The sequence below is a fragment of the Alligator sinensis genome, unplaced genomic scaffold (assembly GCF_000455745.1).
Source record: "Alligator sinensis unplaced genomic scaffold, ASM45574v1 scaffold1452_1, whole genome shotgun sequence".
Classification (NCBI taxonomy): domain Eukaryota; kingdom Metazoa; phylum Chordata; order Crocodylia; family Alligatoridae; genus Alligator; species Alligator sinensis.
Window position 1 is genome coordinate 235,139 of NW_005842994.1, and position 15,668 is coordinate 250,806.

The following is a 15,668-nucleotide window of genomic DNA, read 5'->3' on the forward strand; positions in this document are numbered from 1 at the left end:
CACCCCCCACTCTAGGATGGCGCAGGTGGCTGCTCCCGACCCTCCGCGGATGGGTAGGTGCGTCCCCCCCCAACCCCCCTTCGGTGGGCTGCGCGCGCAGCGTCCCTCCCCCGTCTCCCTCCCTCGCCCTTAACGGTCGTTCCGCGGCCGTTAACGGCCCCCTAGGCCGCACCTCAGGGCTGCGCGTGCGCGCCAGGCTGAAACAAAACCCAGTGGAGTCGATATCAAGAACCTGGATATCTTTTCTTGATCCTAGCTGACTTGAAGGGGCTGGACTGGATGATCTCATAAGGTGGCTTCCAGTCCCTAATGTCGATGAAATCTATCAAACCTTGTCTGGAAAAAAAAAAAATTGAGTTGATGCCAGGTTTCCCCAAAGAAACTTGTCCACAAAAAAAATCGAGTCAGTCAGGTTTCCCCAACAACCTTGTCTGAAAAAAAATTGAGTTGAGTCGATGTCGGGTTTCTGCAAAAAACCTTGTCTGAAAAAAAAAGAGTTGAGTCGATGTCGAGTTTCCCCCAAAAACCGTGTCTGAAAAAAGATGGAGTTGAGTCGGTGTCAGGTTTCCCCAAAAACCTTGTCTGAAAAAAAAAAGGAGTTGAGTCGATGTCGAGTTTCCCCCAAAACCCTTGTCTGAAAAAAGATTGAATTGAGTCGAGGTCAGGTTTCCCCAAAATACCTTGTCTGAAAAAAGATCGAGTTGAGTTGATGTCGGGTTTCCCCAAAAAACCTGGATATTTTCCTTGCGGGGGTCACTTGATCCCAGCTGACTTCGTGCCTATGGCGGCGGGGCTGGGCTCGATCTCATGAGGGTCCTTCCAGTTCCTAATGTCTATGAAATCTATGAAACCTTGTCTGGAAAAAAGATGGAGTTGAGGATGTCAGGTTTCCACAAAGAACTTCGTTTACAACAATAATCAAGCCATCCATGACTCGATAGAGACATGGGTTGAACTCGCCCCTGGCCCCCGGACTCCCCGAGCAGCCTCTTGGCTCCGTGTCGTGCTGTTGTATTGGGGTGGCGGCACATTGGCGCGCGGCTAGTGCCGGATCTAGGTTTCAGATACTTAAACTACATTTTATGGCCTCACCCTATGAGGGGCTGCTAGATAACAAAAAAAAACTGGGTGTTTTTGTTCTGATATGACAAAAATAGACATATATAGTATGTTGGACATAGTTATTGTTCACGTTGGGTTCATAAAGGTGTGCAGAAATAACAATACAGGCGTTGGCAATGTGCAGGGGGTGCATGTGGGTGATGTGCAACTCCTGAGTGTGGCGGTGCACCCCCTACGAAAAGGTGCTGCTGACACTACCGCCGGTGGCTGCGGGCAGTCGCCACTTGCCACTCCCCCAGCGTCTGCGGGAGGTCTGCGATCGCCGCTGGCCAGTGCTGCTGGCAGTGTCTGCAGGTGGTCACTAACCGCCAGTCATGCTCGCAAACCGCCCCGCCCCCCCCCCGCCAACAGCGTCGTGGCTGCCTGCGAGAGCTCCCTGCTTACCGCCGCCATGCTCCCACTGCCAACAGTGCCATCGCTGCCTGCGGCAGCTCGCTGTGGCCCCCCAGCCTCCGGGGGCACGTGGCGTTCATGAATACAGGTTTCCCTCGCCAGCCCCAGTTTTTACAGTTGTTATTCATATTGAGTCCATGAATTTGTGCAGAAATAACAATACAGGTTTCCCTCACCAACCACGGTTTTGAAAATCCGTGCTTAATATTCTATATAAACCATTGCGGCTACCACGGTACAGAGTTTTGAGTAACCACAGTTTTCTGTGGCCATGCATCAGCCTGCCACCTGCCATTTTTCCTAGAAGACTTTTGTCTTGCCAACCATGGTTTTGCCAACCACAGGAACTTTGAGGAGTCTAACCCCAGCGGTTGGCAAGGGAAACCTGTAATTCATCTTCAAAGGTCATGAAAATCCATTTTCGTGCATTATATTTATCATATGTGGCCTCTTAAACTGGACATAGTTTAGGGACCCAGCATGTCATAATGCGTCACTGCGCGTGGCCCCTCAGCTTTGGTTTCCATCTTGAGGGGGAGTTCGCAGCTGTAGTGCGCAGGGGCGGTTGGGTTTGTGGGTGGGCCCCAACGGGCAACTGGGAGACTGGCTGGCTGGGGTGCAGGTGGCGGGGAATATCAATATCAATGGTGGAGTGTCCTGAGTGAAAACCATGTTCACTTTCAGGATAGATTCTTTCACCTAAACACTGCAGGCTAAGAGGCATGATGCGCGTGGGGTGTTTTCTGATGATGTTCCATAGGGAGATACCTCTATAGTTGTCACAGTCACTTCTATTCCCTTTGTTTACACCGAGCATCTTTGAACATTTCCGGTACCACTTCCTGACTTCATGAAGCTTCCAAAGTAATTTGTCATTGGCACATTTGTAGATTTCTGCAGGAAAACAGTCGTTGCCGAATACCTTGTTCCCAGGAATCAACGTAATGGCTTTCTGCAAATCTACTGTTGGCTCATTGTCTGTATCCATCATAACTTCATACTGTGACAATCCTTCAAGCTCTTCATGTTTGATTTTAGTCTTGCTGGAGTATGTCGTTCCATAGTGTTCAATCCAACGCTCAAGTTGTTTTTGTTTATCAGCAATGACATTTCCGTTTAAGTCTTTCAGCAGAGCTTTTTTGTCTTGACTGAACCAATTGCTTGTTTGACGTCTTTGTATATTCCATGGCTTTTACCTATGTCAGCTGCTTTCCAAATATTATTGCAGAGTTTGAGTCAAAAATATCGGGCGCACCTCTTAGCCTCCTTTTGCATTTCTCTTGAAGCTTTTCTCAGATTTTCTAGGGTTATGGTGTTGGGAGATTTTTTATAGTTGGTTAGCACTGTCCTTTTATTCTCAACTAGTGGCAGAAGGGTTTCAGAGTGCTCTTCAAAACAGTTTGTAAATTTCTTGCATTTTTTGCCAAACGCTGTTATAGCAGAATTGTACATGTTTGCTTTTAAGCTTTCCAAAACCTTGGTGGCTGAGTTGTTAGGCAAACTTGTTTTTACATCCTCATTGAATAGTCTGCATTTTTCTATGACTTTAGTCTGGCTGATGACTATCAGAAAACAACTGGTAGTTTTGCTAAGGTGGATCTTTTTGACATTGATTTGACTTTGCATCAGACTAAGGCATGGTCAGTGTCACAGTCAGCACCGTGATAAGACCTCATATGCAGGATTTCTTTCAGGTGGTTACGCCTAGTCAGTACTAGATCTAATTGGTGCCAGTGCCCTGATCTTGGAATTTTCCATGCTGTCTTTCTTGTAGGGCTTTCAATCGGCATTAATGTGTGCGATTAACGCAAGAACTGATTAACGCATTCATTTTTTTAATGCGTTAATCATGCACGTGGTTTCGGAGCCTGTACCTGGGCTTCTGTCTGCCACCATCATCTCTGTGTGCAGGCACACAACTGCAGCATGCGTGCAGTCAGAAATGCAGCTCGCTGGCATGTAGAGCAGCGCCCAGCAGGTAAGTCTGTGGAGGGGGAGGGGAAAGGGCAAGGGGAGAGTAAAATGGTGGGGGAGGGCAGATGGAGGCCTCCACGGTGAGGGAGGGAGTGAGGCAGGGGCAGGGGCTGGAGTGGATGGGGCCCCAAGGCCAGGGCAGGCAGTGGGATGGATCTGCAGGCAGCTCATCCAGGGGGGCGGGGGTGAGGGAGGAAACGCCACGTTGTGTCTCCCGCTGCTGGGCAAGGCAGGGGATGTGCAGCCAGCACAGGGATCCTGGGGCAAGGGCAATAAGGTGCAGAGTCCCAGCCCACAATCAGCAGCCTGCCTCTACTCCATGCACAAATTTGAGGTTCACATGCCTCCCATGCTTCTCCCAGGGGTGCACACAGCAGCAGGGAGCTGACTTCCTCTCCCACTGCACACCTGGACAAGCCACCCACGGCTCTGTCTCAAGACCCACCCTGGTCTTGGGGTCCCATTCACCCCTGCCCTGCTCCCTCCCTCACCGTGGGGGCTTCCATCTGCCCCACCCCTTACCTCTCTTCCTGTCTTCCCACCCCCCTTTCACTGACTTACCTGCTGGGCACTGTTCTACATGCCATTGGGCTGCATTCCAGTAAGGTTACTATATTTCCAGTTTCAAAAGAGAGGACACCTTCAGTGGGGGGATAATATGATTGTGATGAGGGGCAGTGATATGCCAGTGCCCTGCCCCTGCCCCTTACTCCCAAGCCACAGCCCCCCCAGCCCTGCTGCTGCCCATCACTTCTGACCCACAGTACTCCACATCCTGCCAGGGCATGCAGGGATCCCCCACTCCCTGGGCTGCAGACCCTACATACACACCCACAGCCCCCTACACCTTCACAAATTAACTCCCACACACACACCCCACACCTACCCTCAACCATTCAGATTACCTGCATAATTTTGCATAACTTTGAGTTTTTAGCTGTGTGATTAAAATCGTGATAAATTGTGACTAATTTTTTTAATTGTGCAACTAATCAGATTATGTTTTTTTACTTTCTTGTGATTTTTGCCAGTGAAGTTGGTGTTGGTAACACAGATTTTGACTTGCACAAAGTTCTAACACTCGCTGGCCACTTTAATTCATATTACCAATTCCATGTTTGCCCAGAATACCAGGCCAGTTCTTAAAACTACATCCAGCTCTTGCATTGAAGTTGCCAAGTGTTATAATGGTCTCATTTCTGTGAGTTTTCTCAATCTCTTCTTCAAGTTGTTGGTAGAAAGCATTCTTGTCTTCGTCGCTAGCTTTAAGGGTACGCGCATAGATACTAAACAATATGAAGAAGCCATTTCATGTATGCATGCTGAGTGTCATGAGTCAAACAGATACAGCAATGGGGCTTTCAGAGAAAGACAGTAAGCTGTTTCTAATAGCAAAGCCTACTCCCTGCTCTCTCCTTTCTCCTACTGGTTTCCCATGCCAGAATATAGTGTAATCATTCTCTTGGATAGAACCTGTATCTGAGAGCTGAGTTATTGAAAATGCAGCAATGTCAATCCCAAGTCGAACCAATTCGTAGTTTAGTAGTGCTGTTTTCCATAATTGTGGGGAGTAGTGCAGCCTAAGCAGGAGGTTCTCGAGGAGGCAGTGAAGGGGCTGCAGGGTGGCACATTTCAGGTCTCCCTCTGCTTGCAGAAGGGGCAGGTGTCGGGGGGAAGCCAAGTCGGGAGCCAGGGGATATAGAGAGCAGTGAACATGAGGCTTGCTGGAGTAAACTGAAGCTGATGTCAAGGTGTGCCTGCAACCTGAAGCTTTAGGTGTACTTAAAAAGGGCTAAGTGGTGCTCTCAGCAGCCAATCCAGGTACAGAGAACTGCGGCAGTCGCATTAGCCCGGGATCAAGGTCAGGTGTAGAAACTCCAGAACTTAGCCCAGCTGGGCATGACTGACCAGAGGCCCTGACATCTAGCCCCCTACTTATTAATGAAGATTTTAGTTTCTTTTTAACTAGAGAAAAAACGTGTTGTGCTATTATATATGATGATGCACTGCACACACACAGTCTGTGCCCCCCTTTTCAAACCCTACATCCGCCTTTGGCTGTGTCTGTTGTCATGGTGCAGACCCCGCTCTCACACCATTAGGTGTGCAAATGCAGTTTGCCAGATAAAGCCAGATTTTTCAAACAGGATTTAATCATGTTAAAACCATTCTGCTCCACTTTCTGAGGCTTGCTTAGTTCTTTGCCACAGAAGCATCGCCCTGTTATTTTTCTGCCCTCAAAATGTGAGTGAGAACTAAGCTAACATTTTCCAAGTGCCACCGCAAATCTGTTGAGTGCCTTGAGTTCAAAAAAGTCGAGAACCACTGATCTAGCTATCTTAATCTTGGTCGTCCAGGCAGCCTTCCCCCCTCCCTTGGTACCCTGAGGAGCACTTTCTGTGGTGTCCACAACATTTCCATTCTTTCGACATGACCCAGCTGCTGCAGTCATTGTGCTCTGATCTCCTGTGTCATAATTGGCAACGCTTATTTTGCACTTTATTTGTTTCTATTTGAAAACAGGAAAAGTAGGTGCTGGATTGCATGGGGATGTTAAACACACTTAGGCAGTAACAGTAACATTGTAACCTGGTAGGAAGTCGGGGTTCTTGTAGAAACATTGACTTGTCCTCATTACACAAGTTTTGCATTTGAGTTTGACTCTTGGAAGTGCACCTTGGCCTGTCTCTGTCTGATTCATGTTTCCACGATAAGATTTAATGCGTATTAAAAAAAAGAAATCGTCTAGGCTTGTGTGAATCGTTTTCTAGCAGCACAGTTTAGACATTGGTTCTGACTGTCCATCTCTTCACTCTGCCCTTTGTACCCTACTGTAAAGGCCTCTGTGACATCAAGTGGAAATCCTACCTCTATATTGTCCCTCCTTATATCAAGCACCAAGGGTTTTCTCTCCTCTCCTCAATATCCACTGCTGTCCACAGCAGTGACACATTCCAATGCCTAAAACAAATATAATGGTTATTTTTGTTGGAAGGGGCCTCCCAGCTCATCTCTGCACCGACAGAATTTGCTATTCCTGCTCCATCCCAGACAGATGCCTGTCCAGCCTTCTTCACAACCTCCAATGAAGGGGAATGCTTGACTTCCCTAAGCAGCTTGTTTCGTTGTCCTGCTGCTCTTATGCTCAGGAAGTTTTTATTTTCTCTCCAGAGTCTTTGTCAGCACTTTCAGGGTTGCTGCCCCTTTAACTACAGTGGGAACACGATGGTAGTCAGAGTCCCTGATGCGGATGCAGCTCTGCTGGCCAGACCCGTGCCAGCTCTCTCCACGTAGCACAAGCTTTGCCAGCAGAAACCACCGTGTGCCAGTAGAGCTGTGTGCATGCGGCAGGTTTTCCCAGCACAGCTATGTTGACGTGTAACCTCGTCGCACTGTGAGCTGACATACGTCTGCTGACAGAACTCTCTAATGGAGACAAGGGCTAAATCTGCTTTGTTGCAGTTTAAACCTGTTGCCTTTAGTTCTGCCCTCTAGTAAAGAGGAGCCATTTTTCCCCATCTTCTTTATGGCATCCTTTCAAATACTTGACAACTGCTAGCATATCCTCCCTTTAATCTCCTTTTCCAAACTGAACCTATCTAGTGCCTTCAACCTCTCCCCATTTAGATTCATTTCAACCCATTTTATTGCCTCTGGATCCTCTCCAATTTCTCCACATCTTTCTTAAAATGCAGTACCTAAAGCTTGACACTGTGCTCCAGCTGAGGCCTACCTAGTGCCAAGTAGAGTGGCAACTTTACCTCCCCAGTCTGGCACATAACACTTCTGTTAATGCAGCTGAAATAGCATTTGCTTTTTTTGTGATGGCATCACATCGCTGACTTGAATTGCCCTTGGGATCCCTGAGCTAGAGCCATTCACAGTCACAGCATCTTATAAAGCAGGCTGTCACCTACAAAAGCTTTTGCTTCTCTAGTTTCTGAGGCAGAGGTAGATAGTCTTTTCTGGCTGTGGACCAGAATGACCCACTCTGGGTCAGGGGTGAGTGGGCAGGTGGATGCTAGGACCCGACCACTGCCAGCACTTGCCCTGATGGTGGCACGGGAAGAGCGCCACAGCCAAAGTGCCCCGCTGCCAAAGCTCCGTGTCCATAGGCTGAATCCAGTGGTTCTGTGTGCCAGATCAGGCCCATGGTCCGTAGATTGCTGACCCCTGCTCTAAAGTGCTACCCTGCCCTGCCGTCTCCAGTTATATGCCATTCTGGTTTAGTTCACGTGTTTTTTTCTTTGCTGACGATTGTCTCAGTTGGATTTCCTTTTATGTATATCTCAGTTCTCTAATTCATCAAGGTTCTTTTGAATTTTAATCCTGTCTTCCAAAGTGTTTGCAGTTTTGTACTGTTTGCAGACTTGATCGTTATCCTCTATCCCTCCATCCAAGTCACTGATAACATCATTAAAATCACTAGGTCCAGACCAGAGCCCTGTGAAACCTCACTTGAGACCTCTTCATAAATTCATTGCAAAGTAGGGCTGGAGGTCACCTAGTCCAAATCCCTGCCTGAGGTAGGATCATCCCTATGCAAACCATCCTGCACACATTCTTGTCTAACCTGGTACTAACATTACACAATCAGCCCTGTCGCACAACTATGAGAGATATTCCCCAAAGACATCCAAAGCACCCTAACTTACTGCTGATAAAGCAAGTGGAACAACAGCAGTCAGTGTCATGCTGCTGCAAGGGGTTGTTAAATTATGCTCCTGAGATCCAAGAAAGATCCCTCCTACCACCACCACCACCACTACGGAGGAACGCCAAACCCCCCACAGTCCATCCCAGTCAGACCATGGGGTAAAATTCCTTCCTGATCCTAAATGTGACAATCAGTCTGACCCTAATTAGAGGGTCCTCCCCACCCCACCCACTTGTAGCAGCAGGAAGGGAAAGAAATTCAAATCTGGTCCCATGTGGCAACTGGCAAAGCATTTGAAATACCTCCTGCCTGCCTGATGCTGGTCTATTAATAGTTACTCTTGGCCTGTGGTTTTTAACCAGTTATGTATTGAGGAGGTTGATAAGATCCTTCATTCTATTTAGAAATGGCCTGGATGAGCAGAAACATATTCTCCACTTAACCACTGTCACTGTTATTTCATTATGAAGTAGATAAGTCAGTGATCGGTCTAAATAAAAAAAAGAAAAGAAAATGAGGCTCCGATTGAATTTTTGTTATGACCTGCATTTTGATGATTTTAAGGAGAACTTGGATTAATTTATGATCATCTGTCAAATGAGCTCAGCTAAACTCATTATAAACTATTATAATTTAAATAAATTGAGGTATATATTCAGTTCATTATGCCGTATCGATATATATCAGTATATCTGTAGCTACCATCTGCAGCTGTCATAAAATTAATGGCTCATGGGTGCATCACTTCAACTTCTCTGAAAAAATACTTCATTTAGGATTGGTTTATGTAGGAATTATATCCTGAAGATGGGAAGCTAAGTGGGTAATAGGCAGTACAGTATGTTGAATTGGGAAGAGCCAGAAAATGGGGTATTGGAGTCTTAATGTAAGATCTTGCTGCTGATGTGTTAAGCAGCTGGTTAATAAGTGCACCTACCTAGGTCTGATTGCAAAATCACAATGTAGCCTAGTGATAGCCCCTGTGGAGTCCGTGGAAAGCTAATAGCCTTTGCACAATGGTCTGCCCACACAGATCTGATTATAAGACCAGGGCCTAAGTTAGAAGTTGCTAGCACCAGACTGGACAAAAGGAATCTTATAACAACCTAAATAAGGAGAAAAATGGGCAAAAATGAGATTCTGTCTAGACAAATTCAGGCCAATTCACCAGGAAAAACAAAATTCACATACAGTTAATTAATAAGAGAGGCACATGGATAACAGCAACGAGTAAATTAAATATGAGCTTGCTGTGTGAAATGGTAGCAAAGTGGGGAGTGGGGGGAAGGACAAATCCAAATTCAGACCCAGTTCACTTATAAATTACAGAGGTCGCAAGTATGATCAGTACCTAGTTATGCGAGGTGCTTAAACACTCTGTCTCTTCAGAATGATGCAGTCTGTGCCAACAGGCACTTGCAGTCTGAAATAATTACATTGCAAGTGTAATTTAATTGACTCACTGGAGTTGTGCCAATGACAAAGTGCTGTCATGCAAAAAGTAAACAAAGTGGGAAAAAATAGAGAAATTTAAGTGAATAAAGCTAGGTTTTTAATGGCCTTATTTTAAATTGGCCTTTTTTGTAGCTTCATCACCCACATGCAGATTTTTCTGTCATGGCATGACCTTTTCTAGATACTTAATTAACACAGTGTAATATTCCACGTGAATTATTATTGTTTGCAGGATATTGTACCATTTAAATTTGTTAATGTAAAGGAGCAGTGCATTGTTGATAAACTGTTGGAAACCAAATTAGTTTCATCTTGCAGCTAGCTGATTGCACTATTTCACTCATGGGTATAATACTTCTTCAAATATGCTAATTTCACTCTTTGCTCCATGTGGTGACATTTTTACTGTTCTCATTACTGACATTTGCAATATTTAAGGTGGGGAAATCTCTTCTTCCTTTAACCTCATTATAGTGTAACAGCAGAGACTTGAATCATCATCAGATTGGGTAAATATGTATTCAGGCATGTTTGGTTTTTTTTTTTTCCTTTTTGAAACTTAAGGTGTATACACAAATTGTGTTTTGCAGACCGTAGTAAAAAGTTTGTCAAAGAAGGGGTTAGTTTCCTAACTAGTACAAACTTGGTCTTTTTCCAGTTTGCCCATGTAAAAATAATTCAGAGTGGATGCTACTATCTGGGTGCATCAACATGAGATGCTTTACCACGCATTAAACTAATTTAATGCACAGTAAGGCATCAGCGTCTACACGTGTATGGGACTTACTGTGCAGTAAATCAGGTTAATGCATTGTTTGCTAGTACCAACAAATACAGGTACTAGATTAATGGGAGGTCAATGGGGAATAGGGGAAGCGCTGTTTACTAAGGCACCCCAGGGAGTGACTAGGAATAACGGGTGTAAACTAGTTGAGAGTGGATTTAGGATAGATAGGGGGAAGACATTTTTCACAGTAAGGGTGGCCAGGATCTGGAACGGGCTTCCAAGAGAGGTGGTGCTATCACCAAGCTTGGAGGTCTTCACGAGGAGGCTGGATAGTCACCTGGCTGGGGTCATCTGACCTCGGTCCTCTTTCCAGCCAGGGGCAGGGGGTCAGACACGATGATCCATTGTGGTCCCTTCCAACTCTAGAATCTATGAATGGTGCATTAGGTACTGTGCAATAGTGCACGTGTAGCACTGACCGCAAACAATTTGCTTCCAGTCAACCTAAGCATCAGGGGGCCACAGGGAGTGGGGGGAGCTGTCCACGGCTCTGGTGCTGCTCAGCTCCTAGCTCCCTGCAGGAGGCAGGAGCTGAGCAGCACTGGGATAGGGGAGCTTTTTGTCCCTGGTCCCGGCGCTGCTTGGTTTCCAGCTCCCCCTAGGTACGGGCGGGGAGTGGGAGCCAACTGGGGCGTGTGCAGCTCCCTGTGCAGTGCATGCCTCAATCGGCTCCTGCTCCCTGCCTGTGTCTGGAGGGAGCCAGGAGCTGAGCAGTGCTGGGACCAGGGTGAAATGCTGGGGGCGGGGAGCAGTGCTGGGACTGGGGGGGAGCCATGGGGGGGCAGCGCTGCAACCGGGGATGGGGAGGGAGACACAGGAGAAGAGCACTGGGGATTGGCAGGGTGGGAGATGCAAGGGAGAAGCAGTGCCAGGGACTTGCACTACTTCCTCCTTGCGTTTTCCTCCACTCTCTGGTGCTGCTTTCCTCTTATATCTCTCTGGTCCTGGCACTACTTCGCCCCATGTCTGCCCCCCCACCTCCCAGGTCCCAGCAATGCTTACCCCTACTCTCAGACACAGGGTATCACCCCAAGCCAGTGCGCCCAAGCTGGGCTATGATCCTAAGCTGTGCGCAGCTGGGAGCTGTCCCCCGCTCCCAGACAGCTTCCCCCTGCTCCCAGGAGCCCAGGCTTGACACCTGTGCCCCTGCCAGCCCAGGGCTGGCACCCTGGGGAACCTGGAGCTCCCCCTGGATGCTGCAGTGGGGGCAGAGCAGGGCAGAGGGGAACAAACAGCCCTGGACTGGACTACTCCCATTGGGACCAAATTTGCTTCCAACAGGGATGCATGTGTAGATGTGCACCTGGGAGCTTTTTTGTGAGCCTCAATTTTATTTGCAGAAAATTCAGGCACATTAATTACACAAGTAGATGAGCCCTCTGTCTCTTAAAACTTGTCATACATTATCTGCAAAAGAAGTTGCAGTGCGTACCGTCTTGTTTGAATCATGATTTCTTGGTTTGGGTAGCAGTTCTTATGTGAGGGTCTTATTTTAGGAGAGGGCAATAGGGATCTTCTAAGATATGCCAAATTTTTCCAGACTTCTAATAACAGGTATGAATTTTATTCCAAATAAAAACAATTCACGCTGGTATTTTTGGTTGGAGCCTCCTTCAGGGAAGCAAGAAGTAACAAGAACCTGAACCCAGTACACAGTTCTCACACACACAGACATTATTTGAGGTGCGGTTAAGTTTGAAGAAACTGTTAGGGATCTGAACACTAGCTAATTTTACAGCTCTAACAACAAATATACAACAACAACAATATTCAGAGCCCAGTAAATGCTGAGTTAAGGTGGTGCTTCTCAAGGATGGCATCCAAATTTCTCCTGTCCCCTTCAAGGTGTCAGCTACCACCTTTCTCATTTGCACACAGAGGATGCCCCACAGCACATTGCTTGAATCCTGTGTGTTATGCAAGTGACTTCCTTTTGTTGCAACCTTTTTTTTCAAGCCACTGAACTAATGTAATGATGTGGGTTGACCTGAGCAGCTGATCTAATCACATCTTTTGTTGAAGAGTGGGGAACCATTTCTTTCCAGGGGCTGCTGGTCTAATTGGGAATTTGAAAACTTTTTTTTTACCTGTGTTCTGTGTAGAAGAAAGAAGCTTTATAAATTGACAGGATTTCTATGGCTCTGTGCTCCAGTGATTTGCTGAATCAAGGCATATATGTTTTAATATTTAAAATATTTTGTTTTGTGGCCAGTGGTAGAATGAAATTCTTATGGACAAATAAAGCAGTATAAGCCTCTGATTTTTAATTTAAGTATTTCTACTGGGGAAGAGAGATGGTAGTTTACGTGCCTTGGTATAGAATGGGATGTTTTTGGTAGCCATGTTGGTCTGAGACAAAAACAATTGCAAAACTCTAGAACTCTTGGTTCAGAGATGATACCTTTTATTAGACCAACTAAGAAATCACAAACAATTATCTGGGCAGAAATGGACCCAGACACTTGCATGAACCCAGAGGAACAGACTTCCACCTTCAGCTTCCTCAGTGCAAAAATGAAGTTTATTTTCTACCTATGGGGACTTTTTACCAATTTAATTTTCCCTGAGCCTGAGGAAGGGCATAGGTGCCCAAAAGCTTGAAGAGAGAGAATTTTTTTTTGTGATTTCTTAGTTGGTCTAATAAAAGGTATCATCTCTGAACCAAGAGTTCTAGAGTTTTGCATGTCTTTTGGTATAGAATGGCAACTTTCACTTCTTTCCGTATTTCTGTTGTTTGGGGAAGGGGATTTTTGCTTTTGAACTGTAATGCACTTGAAAAGTGTGCACTAAAACCATGGTGCCCAACCTTTTGGTCCTGTGGGCTGGATGAGTGGTATGGATTGGGCCAGTCTTTCATGCTGTATTATAGCCATGACAGATCAGGGCCTGGCCCTTGGTCCCTGTGAACCGGTGGGATCTTGTGCACAAAGCCCTGTCATTTGGCCCACAGGGCTTGGAAATTTGGCAACGGGGGAGCAGTGGTTGCATTAATTGCAACTGTTTCCCTTCCCCCTAGCTCTCCCCCCACCCAAATTTCCAGACCTTTGGAGAGCCCCACAGGCCAGATCACACAGCTCCACAGGCTGGATGTGGCCCACAAGCCAGGGGTTGAGCACCTCTGAACTAAAGGGAAGTAGCCTTGGCTAGTGACAACAGTTCCTCTAAATATGGAGTTCAGTGAACTTTGGTGGCTGAAAGAGTCTCAGAACTTCAGCATTCATCTACCAAAGCACTTTTCCAGGCATACTAATATACTGACTAACATTGCTCTTTGAACTATTTTGAACAGCAGAATGCAAATCAGCAGTACTGGGTCATTAAGGCAACTTTAAAATGGAAACTTTAGTTGGAAAAACTCAGGAGATTCACAACTTAATGGGCAATGTTCAGGCATATTTGTCCCTAACAATATTTTGCAGAACCAAATCCTAAGAATCAAAATAAAATATTTGAAATGGCTTTTCATAAACATGAAATCTATTTCATTTTGGGCAAGCCAGGCATCATTAGTTGCTAATATATAAGACTAGAAAGTGAAATGAACTAGGAACTGATTCAAAACAAATTAAATAGTTTAGTCTTTTTTCAGGACACAAGAAGAAGGTAAATAGAAAATGGAAACAGATGTAATAAACAATGGCCATTAGTGTTGCTATTTTAATATGTAAATTAAAGTAATGCCCAAGGCCCTAGGACCTAGTCAGAATAGGTGCCCTTTGCATGCTGTAGAAACCTTTCTGAAGGTCCATACAGTAGATTTTTTTTAAAAGTGTTTTTCACTTATAAACTAAGTTGTTCAGAGATTTTTTTTCGTGTAAAAAATATATATAATTCCAAGCAGGACTTTTATTTCTTTAAGAATCTATGCTGCATTACATATTAATAATGATGCACACTCTGTGTATCATTTATTATAGTAATAAACTAGGTTGTGTTTATGTGAATCACTGCCCCTTGCTGCACACACGCACACATATATATATTTACAATAGGGATAATCTAACACTGGTGTTTAATTTAAGCTCAAGTGGGATTTATGTAGCTGACTTTTCTTGCCGATAAAACATTGGGCCAGCTAGTGCCTCCCAAAGCATTCTGCACATGGTGGGGAAGGGGAGTGGAGGGAGAACCATGCTCCCTACTGGTTTGCTAAGCCCATTACCAATGGCATACATTATCCTTAACAATGGATCTCAAGGCTGATTCTTAGCGTGACAGGGTACCTTTGGGTGCCTGCCACTCAAAGGGCCTGATTAGTCAGCAGAGGCAGTCTGCAGATGGCTGCACTCCCCAATCAGGAGTCACATGGTCAGAAGGAGACTGCCTGATTGGGGAAGAGGGCTCAGTTGCTAGCAATAAGAGCAGGCTTGAACATTAAAGCCAACATCAGTTGCTGCAAGCAGTCGGAGGCAGAACGTCGCCTGGTTGGAGCTGCTGCTCAGGAACACCCAGAGGATAGGGTAGGAATTATGGGGGTGGCAGTAGGTTCCTGGTCCTGGGACATAGTTTCATAGTTGGTAGGGTCGGAAGGAACCTGAGCAGATCATCAAGTCCAACCCCCTGCCATGGCAGGAAAGAGTACTGGGGTCAAATGACCCCGGCAAGGTGTTCATCCAGCCTTCTTCTAAAGACCCCCAGGGTAGGAGCCAGCACCACTTCTCATGGAAGTTGGTTCCAGGTCCTAGCCACCCTGACAATGAAGTAGCGTCTCCTGATATCTAGCCTGAAACTACTCTCTGCCAGCTTGTGACCGTTATTTCTAGTCACTCCTGGTAGTGCTCGGGGGAACAGGGACTCTCCCAATGCCTTCTGGTCCCCACTGACTAGTTTGTAAACGGGCACTAGATCCCCTCTCAGCCTTCTCTTGTGGAGGCTGAACAGGTTCAGGTCCCATAGCCTCTCATCGTAGGGCCTGCCCTTCTGACCCCTGATCATGCGGGTGGCCCTCCTCTGGACCCTCTCCATGCTGTCCACATCCCTCCTGAAGTGCGGCGCCCAGAACTGGACGCAGTACTCCAACTGCGGCCTGACCAGTGTCGCACAGAGGGGGAGGATCACCTCCTTGGACCTGCTTGAGATGCATCTGTGGATGCATGACAAGGTACGGTTGGCCTTCCTGACCACGTCCCCACACTGTCGGCCCATGTTCATTTTGGCATCAATAATGACTCCAAGATTCTTTCCTGCCTCTGCACTGACGAGAAGGGAGCTCCCCAGCCTGTAGATGTGCTGCTGGTTCTTCCTCCCCAGGTGTAGTACCTTGCACTTGTCAGTGTTGAA

The 15,668-nt window shown here is 46.4% G+C and overlaps 1 protein-coding gene across 4 annotated transcripts in view; it reads left to right on the plus strand.

Annotated features, from left to right (window-relative positions):
• The first annotated feature begins 6 nt into the window (after positions 1-6).
• HSPBAP1 (HSPB1 associated protein 1) overlaps positions 7-15,668 on the plus strand; it is a 66,136-nt gene continuing 50,474 nt past the window's right edge. The window contains exon 1 of one of the 4 annotated variants that reach the window (XM_006036641.2): positions 7-53. In XM_006036641.2, coding sequence (XP_006036703.1) covers positions 17-53 — 37 coding nt within the window. In that variant the 5' untranslated portion in view covers positions 7-16. Of the gene's footprint in view, positions 54-3,426; positions 3,494-15,470; positions 15,490-15,668 lie in introns of those variants that run through there. The other 3 variants (XM_025192985.1, XM_025192984.1, XM_025192986.1) reach the window with 3 other exon arrangements.